The sequence below is a fragment of the Zophobas morio genome, unplaced genomic scaffold (assembly GCF_036711695.1).
Source record: "Zophobas morio isolate AGI-343-1 ecotype UQ-CSIRO unplaced genomic scaffold, CSIRO_AGI_Zmor_V1 ptg000014l, whole genome shotgun sequence".
In the NCBI taxonomy this organism is placed as follows: domain Eukaryota; kingdom Metazoa; phylum Arthropoda; class Insecta; order Coleoptera; family Tenebrionidae; genus Zophobas; species Zophobas morio.
Window position 1 is genome coordinate 17,983,239 of NW_026972119.1, and position 20,219 is coordinate 18,003,457.

At 30.4% G+C, this 20,219-nt stretch overlaps 1 protein-coding gene across 12 annotated transcripts in view; it reads right to left on the reverse strand.

Moving 5' to 3' along the window:
* The window catches only part of LOC135128588 (disks large 1 tumor suppressor protein), a 1,417,771-nt gene that overhangs the window by 121,698 nt on the left and 1,275,854 nt on the right, over nt 1-20,219 (reverse strand). For all 12 annotated transcript variants that reach the window (XM_064055493.1, XM_064055492.1, XM_064055490.1 and 9 more), the window contains one exon: nt 18,027-18,248. In XM_064055493.1, coding sequence (XP_063911563.1) covers nt 18,027-18,248 — 222 coding nt within the window. The remainder of the gene's footprint in view (nt 1-18,026; nt 18,249-20,219) is intronic.

Genomic DNA, 20,219 nt, shown 5'->3' on the forward strand with positions numbered 1-20,219 from the left:
AAATTTTCTGTAGATTCTAACATAAGCAGGAAAAGATTTTATACTTTTTTTTTATAAACCCAAGGGCGTTATATTAATCCAACTTCCTTGGATAAATCAGACGTGTATTAAAACTTCAACTGAGAAAATATGCGCAAAAAAGAGCGACAAAAAGACGCATAAAATGAAGGCGACCAAGAAAGCTGCAAAAAACGACAAAAGGTGCGACAAAAAGGACTGATAAAAGAAGACAAAGAGGACTGAGAAATGAAGACAAAAAAGGAGCTATAGGAAATAAAAGTACAAAAACAAGCGAAAAATCGGTATTAAAAATAGGTGACAAAAACTATAAAAAAAGCGTCCCAAAGCGATTTAAAAAAAAGCGACTAAAAAGTCTACAAAAAACTAACAAAAGCAAAGAGGCAATAAAAAAAAGACAAAAAGGAATGTGAAAAAAGACAAAAAAAATAGGCCCAAAAACAATTTAAAAAACAGACCACAAAAAAGCTAAAAAACAATGACAAAAAAGCGATAGAACAGACAACAAAAAAAGACGATAAAAATGACAAAAAAAAGCAAAAAATAACAAAAAATCCAAAAATAGGAACAGAAAAAGGACAAAAAGCGAAAAAACTGTCTAAAAAGGAGGTTTAAAATTTGGAAAAACCCATACAAAAGTACAAAAAAACTAAAGAGGAAGTGACAAAAAACACAAACAGGGGGTAACGAAAAAAAGCCAAGAAAAGACAACAAAAACAAAGAAACGATTGAAAAATAAGTCAAAAAAGCTAAAAACAAAAAAAATCTTAAAAAAGGTCTAAAACATGAAATCACGATAAAAAAAGCTATCGAAAGAAACGATAGAACGATTTAAAAATAGGATGAAGGACGTACAGAAAAAAGTGTAAGCAGGCGATTCCAGGGAGTCCAGAAAAAAAACTACAAAAACAGTAATAAAAAATCGACAAAATAAAGCTACAAAAAAAAAGCGAAAATTTTAGCAACAAAAAAAGAAAGTTACAAAGGCGACAAAAAACGTGAAAAAAAAGTACGATAAAAAAGCGGCAAAAGAAACGACAAAAAAAATGGATAAAACTTAAATCGCCACAAAAGGGCGACAAGAAACGACAAAAGAAAAATGTAAAAAAAAGCGATTGAAAATCCAGAAAAAACCTATAAATTAAAAAAAAAAACAATAAGTGGGATCAAAGGACTAACAAAAGCTGCAACGAAAAGAAGTGCAAAAAACAACCAAAAACCGAAAAAGGGGGCGCTGAAAACATTTCAAAAACAGGCCAAAAAGCAAAGAACGGCAAAAAAGTTATAAAAACGACGAAAAAAAAGTGACAATTTAAGCAACAAAAACAGGAAGGTACAAAACCGACAAAAAACGTGAAAAAATACGATAAAAAAGGGCGACACCGAAGGAAACGACTAAAAAAAACAATAAAAAAAAAGGCGACAAAAAAAATATTAAAAAAAGTGGATACAATTTAAAGCCCAACAAGAAGGCAACAAAAAACGACAAAATAAAATTGTAAAAAAAAACGACTGAAAGTCTAGAAAAAAAAACTATAAACTAAACAAAAAAAAAATAAGGCAGGAAAAAACGATTAAGAAAAGCTGCAACGAAAAGAAATGCAAAAAGACAACCAAAAACCGAAAAAGGAGGCGATGACGGGAAGCTACAAAACCAAAAAAAATGCGAAAAAATACGACAAAAAAGGGCGACAACGAAGGAAACGACAAAAAGACGAAAAAAAAAACAATTAAAAAAAAAGGGGCCCAAATAAATATTTAAAAAAGTGGATAAAACTTAAAGCCCAACAAGAAGGCAACAAAAAATGACAAAATAAAATGATAAAAAAAAAAACGACTGAAAGTCCAGAAAAAAACCTATAACCTAAACAAAAACAAAATAAGGCGGGAAAAAACGATTAACAAAAGCTACAAAGAAAAGAAGTGCAAAAAAACAACCAAAAACCGAAAAAGGAGGCGATTAAAACATTTCAAAAACAGGCCAAAAAGCAAAAAACGGCAAAAAAGTAATAAAAACGACGAAAAAAAAGCGGCAATTTAAGCAACAAAAACAGGAAGCTATAAAAGCCGACAAAAAACGTGAAAAATACGATAAAAAATGCGACAGTGAAGGAAACGACCAAAACAAAAGGCAAAAAACAACAGAATAAAAAAAGGCCGCGAAAAAAATATTAAAAAAAGTGGATAAAACTTAAATCTCATCAAGAAGGCAACAAGAAACGACAAAATAAAATTGTAAAAAAAGAACGACTGCAAGTCCAGAAAAAAACTATAAACTAAACAAAAACAAAATAAGGCGGGAAAAAACGATCAACAAAAGCTGCAACGAAAAAAAGTGCAAAAAACAACCAAAAACCGAAAAAGGAGGTGATGAAAACATTTCAAAAACAGGCCAAAAAGCAAAAAACGCCAGAAAAGTAATAAAAACGACGAAAAAAAAAGGAACAATTTAAGCAATAAAAACAGGAACCTACAAAACCGACAAAAGACGTGAAAAATACGATAAAAAAGGCGACAGCGAAAGAAACGACCAAAAGAAAAGGCGAAAAAAAAATAGAAAAAAAGGCCGCAAAAAAATATTTAAAAAAGTGGATAAAACTTAAATCCCATCAAGAAGGCAACAAGAAACGACAAAATAAAATTGTAAAAAAACGACGACTGAAAGTCCAGAAAAAAACTATAAACTAAACAAAAACAAAATAAGGCGGGAAAAAACGACTAACAAAAGCTGCGACGAAAAGAAGTGCAAAAAAACACATAGAAGTGCGAAAAAACACGGTAAAACAGGCGAAAAAGTGACAAAAAAGGGCGATAAGAAAGTGTGACCAAAAAAGGGCGATTAAAAAAAAAGCGACATAAAATTACTAAAAACCCGTAAAAGGCCAAAAAAGCGAAAGAGAAATCGACAAAAAGCGAAAAAACCGACAAAAGAAGACGATAAAGGAAGATTAAAAAAGATGATTAAAAAAAAATACACAAAACGCTACAAAAACAGGTATAAAAACGGCGACGAAATAAATCGATAAAAAAAAAGCATTAAAAATGGGATAAAAGAAGCGAAAAAGCAACTAGCAAACGACACAAAGCAACAAAAAAGACAACAAAAAGACAGACGCAATAGAAAGGCAATTAAAAAAGAGGCAAAAGGCGAAGAAAAAAACAATAAAATAAACGACTAAAAAATGATAAAAAGACGATTACAAAAAAGCGAAAAAACCGAGCAAAGAAACAAGTCATTTCATAAATTTCACGATAACCTGATTGATTTTCTAAAGGGGAGGGAAAAATAAATTACAATGGTTGTTTTGTAATCATTAATTTAATGTTAGATCCCAACACTAACCTAAAAGTGTGCAAAATTTCAAAGCAATTGGTTTTACAATTTCTAAATTAATTCGTAAGATTTTGCTGTACAATTCAGATTTCTTTTAAGACTAACAAATGTACATTTTGAGTAAGATTTAATTAGCCAAATTTTAAAATGACGTCGTTAAATCTTTGGTGGGGATGATTAGACCAATTTTGGTTAGCGTTTTACAGCGACGACCGACAAACTTTTGCACATTCTAGAAGTTTTGTTTTGTAGACAAAATTTCAATAACAACCTTAAATTATTCAAAGAAACACAAATGTTAATTTTTTTCTGCTGAGGTATCTAAATATATAAATATACACCACGTGTTATACTTAAACAACTAACTTGACGTTTGACTTTCAAAGAAACACTACATATAACTGAAAACATTTGAAACTGGAAACTAAATGAGTTCTCCGAAATTGTACTAAAATATGTATTCAGAAATATAACATAAAATGCGGTAATCGCCAAACACACAAGTGTATTTTTTCTACGAAAAGTGTCATAAATTCAAATAAAATATTGACATTGCCGCCAATAGTTTGTTTGTTAAAGTGTAGCTGTCAAAAAAACCCGACTCCGATTTCAAAATGACCTTTGATTCCTTCATACATCTCTAATTAAAACGCACCAATTGAAGCCAACTCTGAATCAAAATATTTTCGCGTTGTTAAATCATTACTCTCATTAACTAATCAGAACTGCGTTTTCTACAAGTCTGATGTAGATTTTAGCTTTTGATCTTGGTTATATTTCATAATCGTCATTTTTTACCCTTTAGACTCGAAACATGAAAGCTTTAAACCTTGATAAAAACCAAAATATGTACAACTTCAAAGTGACTCATAAGTCGAACAGCAATTTTATCAAAAAAACCTGTGATAAATAAGTAGATTCTTGGAACGTGTTTGTGCTTTCCCCTGCTACCAAACACACACCAAGTTTATTTTAACCATAGGGTGACTAAATAAGTCGAGAGTTGTTTTGCAAAGTTTTACTTTTCCTCCTACTGGGTGTCTACAATCAAATCCTCGAGTCGCAGCCGCCACTCAAACGCTCAGCGTCGGACGCATTCTGGTTCTTGTGATGCCATATCATAGTGGAGCGCAGGTGAACGACCACCAGACTATGTATTTAACTAATGCAACATCGCGTGCAATGTGAACGAAGGTTTAACTTTTTGTGTTAAAAGTAAATTATTTATGAGCTTGAAAGCGTCGTCGTAAATCGATAGTACGGTTCTTCGAATATGTTTGTAAACTACGACATTTTTTAAAGCTCCGTATCCGGCAACGGTAAACAGTACGTTAAAAGCGAGACAGATCAAATCTGACATTTTTAATTCGGCCAATTCCCAGGTTATTATACGACGTGTAGAATTTATTTTGTGTGGGCACGAACAGCTTTTAGAAACGTGTAAAAATCGAATTGAGCTTTAGTTCTTTGTAGTATTTATTCAGCTGATAGCAAAAATCGCCCTAATGCACGGATTCAAAAAGAGACCAAATAATTTCGCATTTTTTATGAATTAAAGTGGTTTAGTTTTATGGAATGATATTCATATTCATATCTATTAATTACAAATTTTTAGCATAAAACAAAAACTGTTATTTCATAAATCAAATCGCGAAATTTTTTGAATTATTATTAAAATTTTTAAAGTTATTTCTGTTGGAATATAAATATTTATGCAAACAACAACGCATTTTACGAATTGGAGCAACAATGAAAAATCAACACAGATTTATTTTTATGTCATATTAAACAAATACACAGAAAATGGGTTAACCAAATTTTAAACAAATGGCACTTGCATAAATAACGACTTGTATGTGTTTAGTCTACACTTTTCTTCTGTAAGAGTTTTTTTTTTATTTTATTTTAAAATCATAATCTTGTTTATAAGCATCCAAATGCGGGCATAAATTGGCCTTTATGCCACAAATCAGTCAAAAATTGCTAAGCAGCAATTGATTATTATTCATTCATTCATCGGGCTTTAAACTCCCTCGTGCCATAATCTCCCTAATTATGCCCTTAATACATAAATAACTATTATGTCACTAGCGACGTGTAAACGTTGAATTTTTTTAAAGGAAACCCCATTTTTTATAACTTCTTTAAAAAAAAACGGAAAATCTAGATCGTAATATAAATTTCAAGTCAGATTCATTTAACACAATTTTGAGGTGACGTCATCAACTTATCGGAAGGGATGAACAAATTGTTGATTAGCAATTTGCCATTTTTACGACAATTTTAAACAGCGTAAAATTTCAGAACGATCAGTTTTTTTTCGCAGTTGAACTTTTATAATTTTAGTATCCAATTATTTATTCTTATATTTTTTTCTAGTTTTTTACGAAGTGAAAATAAAAATTGGTTTAAAGTTATTTAAATAGAAGTACCCTCGTCTCTGAGGTATGTATAACCAAACCAATCCAGTTTTTAGATAAATTATAAAATTTGAAAGCCCAAATTTTATTTTTCATCGAAGTTAAAATAAGGAAGTATATACTTCATAATAAAATTACGAAATGACATCAAAATTTTTGACAGAGACAATAAAAACGACAAAAAAACAACAAAAAAAGATTAACGCGTGATAAAAAAGTCACGAAGACCCCATAAAAAAACGGATTAAACACACGTTTACAAAAAATTCGATAAAAAATATAAAAAAGACGACAGGAAAAGCAAAAACGTACAAAAAAACCCTAAAACGTACAAAAAAAAAACAAACTTTCAAAAAAGGCGATAAAAATCACCAAATTCAAGCATTAAAAAAACATGAAAGTACCAAAAAAGGTGTCCAAGAAAAAAACGTTAAAAGGAACGATACAAAACAGACGTGACAAAAAAAGAAAGGTGACAAAACAGATGCATAAAAAAAGAGACAGAATAATCTACAAATATGCAGACAAAAAGCACAAAAATTAATAAAATAGGACCACCAAAAAGGACAAAAAACGCAACGATGATGCGAAAACAAAAAAGACAAAATAGCCTACAAACGAACCGAGAAAAGAATGTGACAAAAAAACTACTAGGACACTAATACAAAAGGCACCAAAAAATGAGAATGATAATAAAAGAGTTAAAACGCAATGAAGATTCGACAAAAAGAGGATCAAAAAGAACTAAAGAAGTTAAAATCACATAAAAAAGACGACACAAAAGGACGACAAAAAACGAGAAAATATAAGTATTAAAAAAAGAGCCTAAAAGTGCACAAAAAAAATGTAAGAAAGGGGAAGAGAAAACAAAAAAGCGGCGCGATAAACACAGGACAAAAACGCGATAAAAATAGGACAAAAAAAATCAAAGAGCTGAAAAAAATGACAAAATAGTCCACATAGGAAGTGGGAAAAAATGTGTAAAAAAAAATTGAATAAAAATGCATGAAAAAAGAGGCGATTAAAAAAAGATGACGACAAAAAAGAAGTAATAAAAAAAGCCGAACAAAGTATGAAAATAAAAGTGACCAAAAAAAAAACAAGCAAAAAAAAGCGACAAAAATTAAAAAAAAAACGAAAAAACTATTAAAAGACATTAAAAATGGGGAACGTGATAAAAATATGTTAAAAACCACATAAAAATGGAGACACAAAAGACACCAAAAAATATAAGCATTGAAAAAGGAATCCAAAAGTGCACAAAAAAATTGTAAAAAATGGAAAATCCAATAACAAGAGAAGCGGCGCGATGAACTGAAAATAAAAAAAATTAAAAAAGTGAAAATCAAAAATTTAAAAATTCGAAAAATTGAAAAATAGAAACGTCGAAGAACTGAAACATCAAAAAATCGAGATTTGCAGAAATCTAAAATTTAAAAAATTGAAAAATCGAAAAACAGAAATCGGGAATCCAAAATTTTAAAAATCGAGAAATTGGAAAATTCCAAAAATTGAGTTGAAGAAAAACTGGGAAATCGAAAAATCGGCACATCGAAAAATTGAAAAACCAAAAAGTCGAGAAGTCGAAAAATTGATAAATCAAAATATGTAGTCCAAGATCGAAAAACCGAAAAAGTTGAAAACTAAAAAATCGAACAATCAAAAAATCAAAATTTACACATCACGATAAATCGGGAAATTGAAAAATCTAAAATTTTTAAAAATCGAATAATTGAAACACCGAAGAATCTAATCCGAAAAGCCGCAAAATCTAAAAAAGTCTACAATTTAAAGCATTTAAAAAGTGAAAAATAACAATCTTGAAGAACTGAAAAATTGAAATATCGAGAAATATAAAATTTTAAAAATTTAAAAATTAAAATATCAAAAAATTGAAAAAAACAAAAAAAGACGACCAAAAAAGACCAAAAAATGAGGACAAAATGGTATAAAAAAGAGACCATAAAAGCGTCGAAAAAGAAGTTCAAAATTTAAAATATCGAAAAAATGAAGAATCAAAAATTCAAAAATTCGATAAATTGAAAAATAGAAACATCGAAGAACTGAAAAATCGAAACACCGAGAATCCAAAATTTTAAAAATCGAGAAATTGAAAATTTCCAAAACTGAAGTCAAGAAAAACAGATCTCGAAAAATTGAAAAATCGGCACATCTAAAAATTCAAAAACTGAAACAGCGAGAAATCAAAATACCAAAAGATCGAGAAATTGAAAAACCCAAAAATTCGAGAAGTCGAAAAATTGAGAAATCAAAATATATTGTCCAAAATCGAAAAACCCGAAAAGTTAAAAACTGAAAAATCCAAAATTTTTCAAAATCGAATAATTGAAACACCGAAAAATCTAATCCGAAAAGCTGAAAAATTACAAAAAGCTAAAATTTAAAGCATCTAAAAACAGGAAAATAGCAATCTTGAAGAACTGAAATATTGAAAAATCGAGAAATATAAAATTTTTAAAATTGAAAAATTAAACTATTAAAAAATTGAAAAAACCAAAAAAAGGACGAAGACAAAAATGTAGAAAAAAGCGACCATAAAAGCGTCGAAAAAGAAGTTTCAAATTTAAAAAATCGAAAAAATGAAAAAAATTAGAAAAATTGATAAATAGAAACATCGAAGAACTGAAAAATCGAAAAACCGAGAGCTCGAGAAATCTAAAATTTAAAGAATCGACAAATTGAAAATTTCCAAAACTGAAGCGAAGAAAAACTGGAAAATCGAAAAATTAAAAAATCGACACATCGAAAAAATACAAAAATTGACACATCGAGAAATCGAAATCTCAAAAGATCGAAAAATTGAAAAACCGAAACGACGGAAAGTCAAAAAATTGCGACATCAGAGTAGGCCAAAATCGAAAAACGGAAAAAGTTAAAAACTGAAAAATCGAACAATCAAAAAATCGAAATTTCGACATTGCGATAAATCGAAAAATGTAAAAATTTTCAAAATGCAATAATTGAAACGCCGAAAAATCTAAAACCGAAAAGATGATCGAGAAATTGAAACAATAAAAACCTGAAAAATCTAAAACTGAAAGACGTTAAAAAGTGGAACACAGCAATATTGAAGAACTGAACAATTGAAAAATCGATAAATATAAAATTTTAAAAATCAAAATATCAAAAAATTGAAAAAAAAAGGCTACCAAAAAACGAGGACAAAAATGGTATAAAAAATCGACTATAAAACATCGAAAAAGAAGTTTAAAATTTACGAAATCGGAAACGTGAAAAATTAAAAATTCAAAAATTCGAAAAATTGAAAAATAAAAACATCGAACAACTGAAAAATCGACAAACCGAGATCTCGAGAAATCTAAAATTTAAAAAATTGAAAAATCAAAATATCCAAAAATTTGAAGAATTGAAAAATCGAGAAACCGAGAATCCAAAATTTTAAAAATCGAGAAATTGAAAAATTCCAAAAGTGAAGTGAAGAAAAACTGGGAAATCGAAAAATCGACACACCAAAAAAAAAACAAAAATTGAAACATCGAGACATCGAAATATCAAAAGATCCAGAAATTGAAAAACCGAAAAGTCGAGACGTCGAAAAATTGCGAGAAATCGAAATTGAAAAATGTAAAATACTTTGAAATGCAATAATTGAAACACCGAAAAATCTAAAACCGAAAAGATGAAAAATCGAAAGATCGAGAAATTGAAACAATAAAAAGCTGAAAAATCTTAAATTTAAAGATGTTAAAAAGTGGAAAATAGCAATATTGGAGAACTTAACAATTGAAAAATCGAGATATCTAAAATTTTAAAAATTGAAAAAACGGGAACTAACATACAAAAAAAAACATCGAAAACGAAGTTAAAAGAGAACAAAAACGCAAAAGGCAAAGGCGATAAAAAACAACCACGAAGTCTACAAAAAACGACCAAAAAAAATTACACTAAAAAAATGCTAAAAGGGGCCAAACATGCACAAAATAAACGATAAAAAACGGACAAGAAACAGCAAAAAGGCGATGAACAAAGAGCGACAAAAAAGACCAAACAAAATATAAATCAACCAGAAGTTAATAAACCACAGATATATAATGTACTTTAGGTAAGATTTATATACTAAACAAACAAAAAATGCTTAATGATTTACAATCTTCGGAACAGTCTATTTCATAGTTTCCAAGTAAAATTGTAAAATGTTGGAACACAATTTTGTTTTTTTCTGAAAAATCTGGACGTCTAAAATAAGAAATTAGGGCGGCCTAATAAACCACAAATACAGAGTCACTTTATTTTACAAAATTTAAGCACAAACTGTGATTTAAGGTTGTTTGTATTTCTAAATCATCATGAAATTCACGTACTGTGTTATATTATTATGTCGTGTTTATTATATTTTAATAAAATTTTAGAACCTATGAGCGGTAATTGGGTCAACAATGCGCTTACAACCACTACTTGACTTGAAATTTAAATAAATTTAGCATTGTATTTAGTAGGAAAATAGGAAGGCTAAACGCGGACATAAAATAATGTCGTAATGTTGAAAGTAAATTACAAATTCGCAGACATAACATAAACAACAAGTTAATATGTCATATAAAACAAATACGATCCCGTTCATTGTTTGGCGACCGAGGAGCTTCGGGGCATTCTCTTACGTATGGGTTTACTCTCACTAATTTATGAACTATTGTGTTGAATTTTAAGAGGATCCCAAGCAGTGTATGAGCAAAACAACGCTTCTGCTCCCTGACAAAATAAACAGGGCATGATTTTTCCGTGCTCCGGCTTTCGACAACATCGAGTAGCACACGCCACCACGTCCCACTTTCAGATGGCCAACTCCATCACTATACAAAAAAAATACCCGAACAAAAAAACAAACAAACAAAGCTTGCACGCTCCACTTGTTCTACGTTCTACACTCTGTCAAGACGCGACGTAATGAGCGCAAAAAGCTATCATAGCCGGGTTTTCCTCATGTCAGGCTCTTCGTAACCGAGCAGGTGGATCATTAAATTACAAAATCCGAGCGCGCTCCGCCAGATGCGACGGAAGAAGAACGGATGCGGAAGTCGAGCCATGCAACTTTCACGAGATGGTTATATTTTAAGAGAGCATCGCATTTCACCGAACACTTGCCGCTGCAAATGAAATAGCCGGAGGTGCGCCGCCCCCGAGGAGGCCGCCGCCGCCCGACGCGTCGTCCAATTCCGCTCCTCTATTTCATACATTATTGATGCGATTTTACAAATTTCGATTAGCGGGACACGAATTGGTTCTTCGCTCGACTTTTCGGCGATGATTAAATATTCAGGTATCCGGGACGATCTTCGTTGGTGGCAGCGGTGGGATGCGTGGAGGTGTTCGGGGCGGAATAAATTCTGCGTTTCGGGATTCATGGAAACGGCGGCGCCGATTGTCTTTTCGGGTGTTTTGAAATTTATTCCAGGGTTTATATTAATCTCAGTTCTGTCGTTTACTGATGTTTTTTTTTGTTTTTTTTTTAGACATAACTTGGTTCTTGCGACCCGCTTTTGCTACTGCTGCATTCAATGGGATAACCTCATCCTAGAGTTCTTAGTTGAATAATTTTCTCTGAAATTAAGTGTGAAAAATATTCTTCCAATTTATACCCGTTTTAAAAATATGCAACAAATTTTGAACTTCGTATTTGGTTTATTAGAGTAAAATGAAAATGCAATCTTCAAATAATTTTAGTTTGAAGAAATAATTATCACAGCTAGACGACGAACAATGTGATTGCATACAAAATTAAAGTTGGCAGGTGCTAACAAGTGTCATTTATTACGACATAATTCCATTATAAAACCACTGCGCAATAGTGTTCAACATGGATGCATTTTGACTTTATTGACGAGAAATTTTTCTAAAAAAAATGGTCGAGGATTATTCTGACAGAACTTTCCTCGCCCCTCAAGTGTAGCCTAACAAATCCCGCAAAACAAGGGGAAAAAATATACTCAAAGAAAATGCTTGTGAAAAATGGAAAAAAATTAAATATCGAAAAATCGAAATCCAAAAAGTCGAAAGAATGAGCAATCGAAACATCAAAAAGTGGAAAGAGAAGAAAATTTGAAAAATCGAAAAATGTTAAATTAAACACAATTGAAAAATTGAAGATTTGAAAAATCGAAAAAGCGGGAAATTGTGAATCCAAAAAAATGTTAGAAAACGAGAAATTGAAAAATTCGAAAACTGAAATGAAGAAAAATTGGAAAATCGAAACATTGATTAATGGAAATATTCAAAATACCGAAAAATTCAAAAACTGAAACATCGAGAAATCGAAATATCAAAAAATCCTGAAATTGAGAAATTGAAAAGTCGAGAAGCCGAAAAATCGAGAAATTGAAAAATTTTAAACTAAAAAATCGTAAGTTCGAAATCTCGATAAATCAAAAAATAGAAAAATCAAAAAATTTTCAAAATCGAATAACTGAAACACCGAAAAATCTAAAACCGAAAAGATAAAAAATCGAAATCGAGAATTCGAAATATCAAAAAACTGAATAATTGAAAAATCCGGAAATCGAAAAATCTGCAATTTTAAAAATTGAAAAATTAAAATATCTAAAAATTAAAAATTCCAGAAATTCCAAATTTGCTGAAAAATCGAAGAATTGACTATCGAAAAATACCAAAACTAAAATATCGAAGTCAAGAAATGGAAAAATAGAAATATCCAAAATTTTAAAAATTACAACATTAAAATATAAAAAAAATACAGAATTTTAAAAAACGGGAAATTGTAAAACTCGAAATCTGAAATGAAGAAAAATAAGGAAATCGAAATATAGAAAAATTCAAAAACTGAAACATCGAGAAATGGAAATATCAAAAGTTCTATTAATCGAGAAGTTGAGAAGTCCAAAAATTGCGAAATAGAAATGGGCCAAATCGTAAAACTAAGAAGTTAGAAATTAAAAAAATTAAAAAAAAAATCGTTAAATCGGAAAATTCAAAAATCGAAGAATCAAAAAGTCGAAACTTCGAAATCCCGAAAATCGAAAAATTGAAAAATCAAACATTTTTCAAAGTTGAAAAATTGAAACACCGAAAAATCTAAAACTGAAAATATGAAAATTCGGAAGATCGAGAAATCGAAACAGCACAAAATCGAAAAGTTTAAAAATCGGGAAATCGAAAAATCTACCATTTTAAAAATTGAAAAATTAAAATATCGAAAAATTGAGAAACCGAATCATCAAAAAATCGAAAAAATTAAAAATCTAAAATTTTAACACCGGAAAATTGAAAAATCCTTAAATTGAAAAATCGAAAAACAAAAACATGGAAGAAACATTGAAAAATCTAAAAATTGAAGATTCGTAAATTCGGAACGTCGGAAAATTGAGAAATCAAAAAATGAAAAGTTCGAGAAATACAACAAAATTTGCAGAAAAATAAAAAAATAAAAAATGGAGAAATCGAAAAATGGAAAAATTGACGAACTGCCTCTCAAAAAGAAATATCGAAAAGTGAAAAATCAAAAATTAAAAATTGCAAAAACTGAAAAATAAAAATATGGAAGAACCGGAAAATCGAAAAATCGAGAAACAGAGAAATAGAAAAATTTTAAATTGTAAAAACTGGAAAATTAAAATCTAGAAAAATTGAAAAATCTAAAACTTAAAAAACTGAAAAATTAAAATATCAAAAACCCAAGATATCGAGAATTCAAAATTAAAAAAAAAACAAATTGAAAAATTCCAAACTGAAATGAAGAAAAATTTTTAAATCGAAAACTTCAGAAACCGAAATATGAAAAGATCAAGAAATTGAGAAATCGAAAAGTCGAAAAGTTCAAAAATTGAGAAATGGAAACTGGCCAAATAGAAAAACCGTAAATTAAAAACTGAAAAAATTTAAAGAAAAAAAAAAATAAGTCGTAAAACTGAAAGATTGGGATATTGAGAAATCAAAAAATGAAAAATTCGAGTTACAAATTTACACAAAAACTGAAAATTCGAAGTCGAAAAATGGGAGGCAAACTGAAGAATCGGAAAACTGAAAAATGCAATAATCAATAAACCAAACATCAAAATCTTGATAAGTCGAGAAATTGAATAACTAAAAAATCAAAAAACCGAGAAACGGAAACATCAAAAAATCATCTAAAATTTAAAAAAACGAGAAATTAAAAAATCGAAAAAGTAAAGTTCTAGAAATTGAATAATCGAAAAGTCGAAAAAAAGAAAAAATAAACAAAATTGGAGAATCAAAAAAATTTTAAATCCCAAAACTGGAACATCGGAAAATTTAAAAATCAAGAAATTGAAAAGCCAAAAAATTGACAAATTTGAAAAATGAAAAATTGAAGATTCGAAAAATCGGAAAACTGGAACATCGAAAAATTGAGAAATAAAAAAATGAAAAAAACGAAATCCAAAATTTGTAGGAAAATTGAAAAATAAAAAATCGAGAAATCGAAAATCGAAAAGCCAAAAAATTGAAAACTTTGAAACGCAAAAAACTGAAAAATTTGAAAATTGAAAAATTGAAGATTCGAAAAATCCCAAAACTAAACTATCGAATAATTGAAAAATCAAAAATTTAAAACTTCGAAAATTGAAAAGTAAAAATATCGTCGAAAACCGGAAAATCGAAAAATCAAGAATTGGACAAATAGAAAACTCTAAAATTTAAAAAATTGGGGTATTAATATACATTGAAAAAATTGAAAAATCGAAAATTTAAAAAACTGAAAAATTAAAATTTCTAAAAACCGAGAAATCGAAAATCTCAAAATTTTAAAAAACGAGAAATTGAAAAATTACAAACCTTAAATGAAGAAAATTTGGGAAATCGGAAAATCGGAACATCGAAAAATTCAAAAACTGGCATATCGAGAAATCGAAATATCAAAAGATCCAGAATTTGAGAAATCGAAAAGTGGAGAAATCCAAAAATTGAGAAATCGAAATTGGCCAAATCGAAAAACCGAAAAGTTAAAAATTGAAAAAATGTAAACCAAAAAAATCGATAAATCGAAAAACTGAAAAATCAAAAAATGTTCAAAATTGTATAATTAATACACCGAAAAATCTAAAACCGAAAACATGAAAAATCTAATAAAATTGGAAAACAGAAATATCGAAGAACTGAATAATTGAAAAAATTTTAAATTCAAAAATCGAAAAATTCAAAAATCGCAAATGAGAAAAATCCAGAAATCGAAACTTCGAAAATTTAAAAATTGAATCAAATATTGAAAAATTCCAAATCGGAAAAACCTAAAAATTGAAAAAAGGAAGAAAAATAGGAAAATCGAGAAATGCAAAATTTGCAGAAAAATTTACAAATCAAAAAAAATCGAAAAATCTGAAAATTGAAGAATTGAATTGACTAATGAAAAATGGCAAAACTGAAACATCGATAAATTGAAAAATGGGAGACAAATTGAAGAATCGAAAAACTGAAAAATCGAATAATCAATAAATCGAATCAAAATCTCGATAAATCAAGAAATGGAATAATTAAAAAGTCAAAAAACTGAGTAATTGAAAACTTTAAAAACCGGAAAATCAAAAGATGAAAAAATGAAACATTCGAGAGATACAAAATTTACAAAAAAACAGAAAACCGGTTGTTCGACGATACTTTTACTTTTCAATTTTAGAATTTTTAAATTTTTGATTTTTCAATTATTCGATAGTTTAGTTTTGGAATTTTTCGAATCTTCAATTTTTCTAAAAATCCAATAATCAAAAAGTCGAAAAATAAAAAACTGCAGAATCAAAATGTTAAAAAATCCCAGAACTGAAATGGAGAAAAATTGGGGAATAGAAAAATTGAAAACTCCCAAAACTAAAACGTTGAAAAATTGAGAAATTGGGAAACCGAAAATTTGAAAATTTAGAAAAAAACCGAAAAAGTGGAAAAATCGTAAATTTGAAACATCGGAAAATTGAGAAATCAGAAAATTAAAAAATTTAAAAATCTGGAAATCCAAAATTTGCAGAATCGAGACACAAAAGAATTGAAAAATTGAAAAATCAAAAAATTGACGGATGAAAAATGAAAAGTCCCAAAACTGAGACATCAAAAAAATCGAGAAATCGAGAGTTGAAAAATTAGGAAATCGAGAAGCCCAAAAATCGAAAATTCCAAAAATTGTTATATATAGAATTTTGATTTTTTTTTTCCAAAAATGTCGATCTCTAGTACAAAAATTCAACACGTATTCATACACCACAAGTTCACGAATATGTTACATATAAATAAAATTTATTCAACAGAATTATAAGATGACATGATTAATTCCTGAGGAGGAATGAATTAATTAAAATTTAAATTTTGATTAACGATTTATAATCCTTACAATAATCTCAAAACGTTTCCAAGATTTCACAGTGTTCGATTTTGCAATTTTAAGGTTAAATTGTAGAATGTTGTTAAACACAGTTTTGACTTTTATTTTTCAAAAATCTGGATGCGTAAGGTAAAAACTCAACACGGATTCATAAACCACAAATGGAGGATGACGTTATTTTATCAAATTTAAATGAACATTTACTACTATATCGCTTATTAGCTTACGCTCACGAAGTAAAAACTTACGCTCTGAATCAATCAAGAGGATTTACTTGCGAAATTTTTAAAGTGACGTCATCAAAATTTTGGGTAGGGGTACACTTCAAAATGATTGGTTTAGTAGTTCCTACGACAAAGTGTAAAACTTTGTTGTTTAAGGTAAAAATACAGGCGGATTAATAAATCACAAGTATAAAAACATATTTAATAAAGTTATGAATGGATGACGTCCTGGTGGAGATGAATATATAAATTTTGGTCAGTGTTTAACGATCTACGCGTTAGTATGACATCTTGGCTCGACATTATTTTCCAGGTTTTTTTTTTATTTATGAAAAAGATTGAAGTTTGCGGGATTGTACTAACAAGTTGAGACATTTTTCCATGAATTTTAATTTCCTTGCAATTACGGACTATTTATATCTTGAATAAAAATAAAAATGAACACAAAAATTATTTTTGTTATAAGCACCGAAAGTGACGCATAGCATGACGAACATAAATGCAGTGCGAGAGGAACGATGCTTAGAAATGAGTCATGTTATCAGTAGCCGCAACATAAAATCTGGAAATCTATATTGAATTTTAAAATGTTTATCTATTAATTAATATTCTTTGAAATAGAAGGGCGCAAGGAAGCAACGTGGTACCATGTGACAAGCTCGGCCCTAACTTTTCGTCCACCCTAAAATATTCACACTTCCAGTACGACCCCCATTTTCCCGAAAACGCACATAGGTGTTTCGACGCTCATCATAATAAATTTTGCATTCCGGGGATTCATGAAAAACAAATGACTTTCTTCGGCTACACATGCACATATTTTCCAGACGCTCGCCGGTATTGTTTCGGAAATTGTCTTGTGTATATTTAATAGGCGAAGGGCGCGAGAACAGAAGAGTCGGCGTTTTTATTAAAAAATGCCATAAAGAAATGATCCTTATAGACGACGATAATTGTGAGAAAGTTGAACAAAAGTGGGAAAAAGAAAATTCATTCATTACTAAGCAACTACAGGGAGTAGAGTCAACGGTTAAATTCACGAGATCTTTAGGCGAGAGGTTCATTTTCCGCTATTTAGACCGTTTAAATGCATTTTAAATGGCTTCTTTTGTTTGATTATCTTGTAGTTCAAAGCGTACGGGAACGTTTTGTTATAACTTAATCATAGACAAAAAATGTTCAACAGTGCACCAATGGGTTTATTTTTTTGGCCGCGAAGTATCATGAAAACAAATGGCACAGGTGCTTTCATTTATTAGAAACAATGCGAAAGCTTGCGAAGATGGTGCAAAAAAGCACAAGAAATTACCTATTAAGACGTGCGTGATTTCTGTAATCGATAAACAATACTCTTGTGGCAAAAATTACAACGAAATTTCGGTTGAGCCTAACGTGTTTCGATGTAATTAGCGTTCTTAAATAATTATACTTTCGGATGGTGGGTAGGCAACCAGTAATTTAGGTAGAAATATAGATTGCTACCGAACTTACGGAAGCAGTGATTTCGGCACAGTTGACGATAATCAACAAACATGATCTGATCTCCCGGATTACCGCCTCTGACCATCTTAAAATATTTATCCAAGCATCAGTGCGGTTGCGGTAAAAGTATTCGATGTATCGACCCATTTTCACGTCGCAAAAGCAAACTGCTCTACTATCATGAACTGGCTACGTTTTACTGGATAAAGTGTTTGGACAAATGTACTTACGACAGCATCCCTCACTGCTACGAGTTTATCGCCGACGAGGAGACGACCATCCACTTGAGCAGCGCCGCCCTCCATCACTTTTGTGACATAAATACCGTTATCACCGGGGATGTGCTGATTGCCTATGCCACCGGCGATGCTAAAGCCGAGACCTTTGTTTCCCTTTACCAGCTCGATTTCCATCAGTCTCATACTGCGAGGCTGCCGCCGTCGTCTGACGCACTGAAAATACACACATTGTTACATTTTCACAGATTTTTACTAGACATAATAGTATAGTTTTGGTGAGGTGCGGTAATTATTCATTATCGCATCGCACGGAAGCGTAATAATTAATCCCCGCAAAAGTATAACGCTTAGTGGCCGCGCTTTCCGGCCCTCACTAGAACTCAAACCGAGAGAGAAAGCCTTTTCGAGCTTCCATTATTTGTAATTAAATCTAAAATGAAAAAGCTGTATGCAGTGGATGCCTCTATTGTTGTCCATATCGAATTTTCTTGAGCGCCTTTCATCTTTCATATGAGCTATTATTTACTTGGCTTGAAATATATCTAATCGGATCTTCTGCAGGATTGGAGTTTTTATTTTTCAGAAAACAAACTGATATTGCTGACTTGCACCGAATTATGTTCAATTTTGTTGATCCCCATGTCATGGGTGAACGAAGCGAAATTGGAAAAACTTTACTGTGGAAATATTATCTGTCCAGATTGTGTTTAACTTTTGCGGGGTTATAATAAAAAGCGACAGTGAAAGGGCAGCGTAGACGAATTGTGAGGAGTCGGAAATGGTAATACAATTACGAACCAACAATGCAGTTGTACAATGTTATTGCAGCTTTATTATATGAAAACACAATATATGGAATTGACCTGAGTAATGTCCAACAGTTTCAAAGACCTCTGATGTTTTTCTCTCCGCAGGTATTTAGTTGGATTCTAAGTGTCGAATTTTAATCATGCCTTCATGAAGCACTTCTCTCCCGTTTAAAGCCAACGTGTTTCGAACTTGAATGGAAAACAGAGTTCTTAGCCAGCAGCTGAGCTCCTTTGTTGTCATTCAAGTAACAAAAGTAAAAGAACACCAAGAAGGAATCGTGATTTTGTAATGAAATTTTATACACAGGGTAAGGGTTGTCAAAATAAAAATTAGTTAGAATTTCAATATTATCGGTCCAGTAGTTTTAAGAAAAACAATTTTTTTTCTTGTACACTGAAGAAGAACGATTACCTTGCCTGACACGTCAATCCATTAACCTATGATGTCATCAACACTATTCTGGAGTATTTCATCCTATGCCACCTATACTTGGTGCTGAAATCCTTCCAAAGACTCTGAATAGCGGAGCAATTGGGTAGCCTCCTGCCTATTATCTTTCGATTTTGATTGACTTCACTGTTGACAACTTTTGTAACTTCCCTTCCACTAGACCAAATGGTGTAAAAATATACAATTTGAAGAAAGCCGATTATCTTTCCTTATATCAGGAATTATTAAATACGGACTGGTTCTTTCTAAAAAATTGTGAAGATGTCGATAGTATCGTAGATCGGTTTTACAACGCTCTATATCATATTTTTGATAAGCATGTCCCAACTTATCCAAATCAATTGACTAAGATGCAGTTTCCGCGATGGTTCAATTCTATGATTATCAATAACATTAAATTAAAAGCTTAATAATAAACATGACCACACTAATGATAACTCCTATTACGTCAAATTGAAACATTACCATACTATTATTAAAAATCAAATTTCTCTAGTTTATGAAGAATATCTGAATTCCATTCAAAATTAATCTATCGCAAGACCCAAAAAATTTTGCTCCTATGTAAAATCATCATTTCTTTAAATTTTCCAAAAGACATCGTCAACGCACTTGCCACATTTTTTCAGCCGTCCTATGTTTGGCCTCAGAATTCAAAAGCTTTTTCGGTGTCTTCTTCTGATTACCTTTCTTTATCTATACCCAGTATTACCCAGAATGACACTTTAGTCGCACCAAATAAAGATTTATCGATTTATTTAAATAACTATTAAATTTTTCGATTTTGAGTAATTCTGAACTCGCAGTTTTTCGATTTTTGATCTTCCTGACTTTTCGATTTCTCGATTGTTCAACTTTTCGATGTTTCGATTTTCCAATTTGTGGATTTTTAATTTAAAATTTTTCTACTTTTAGATTTTTTGA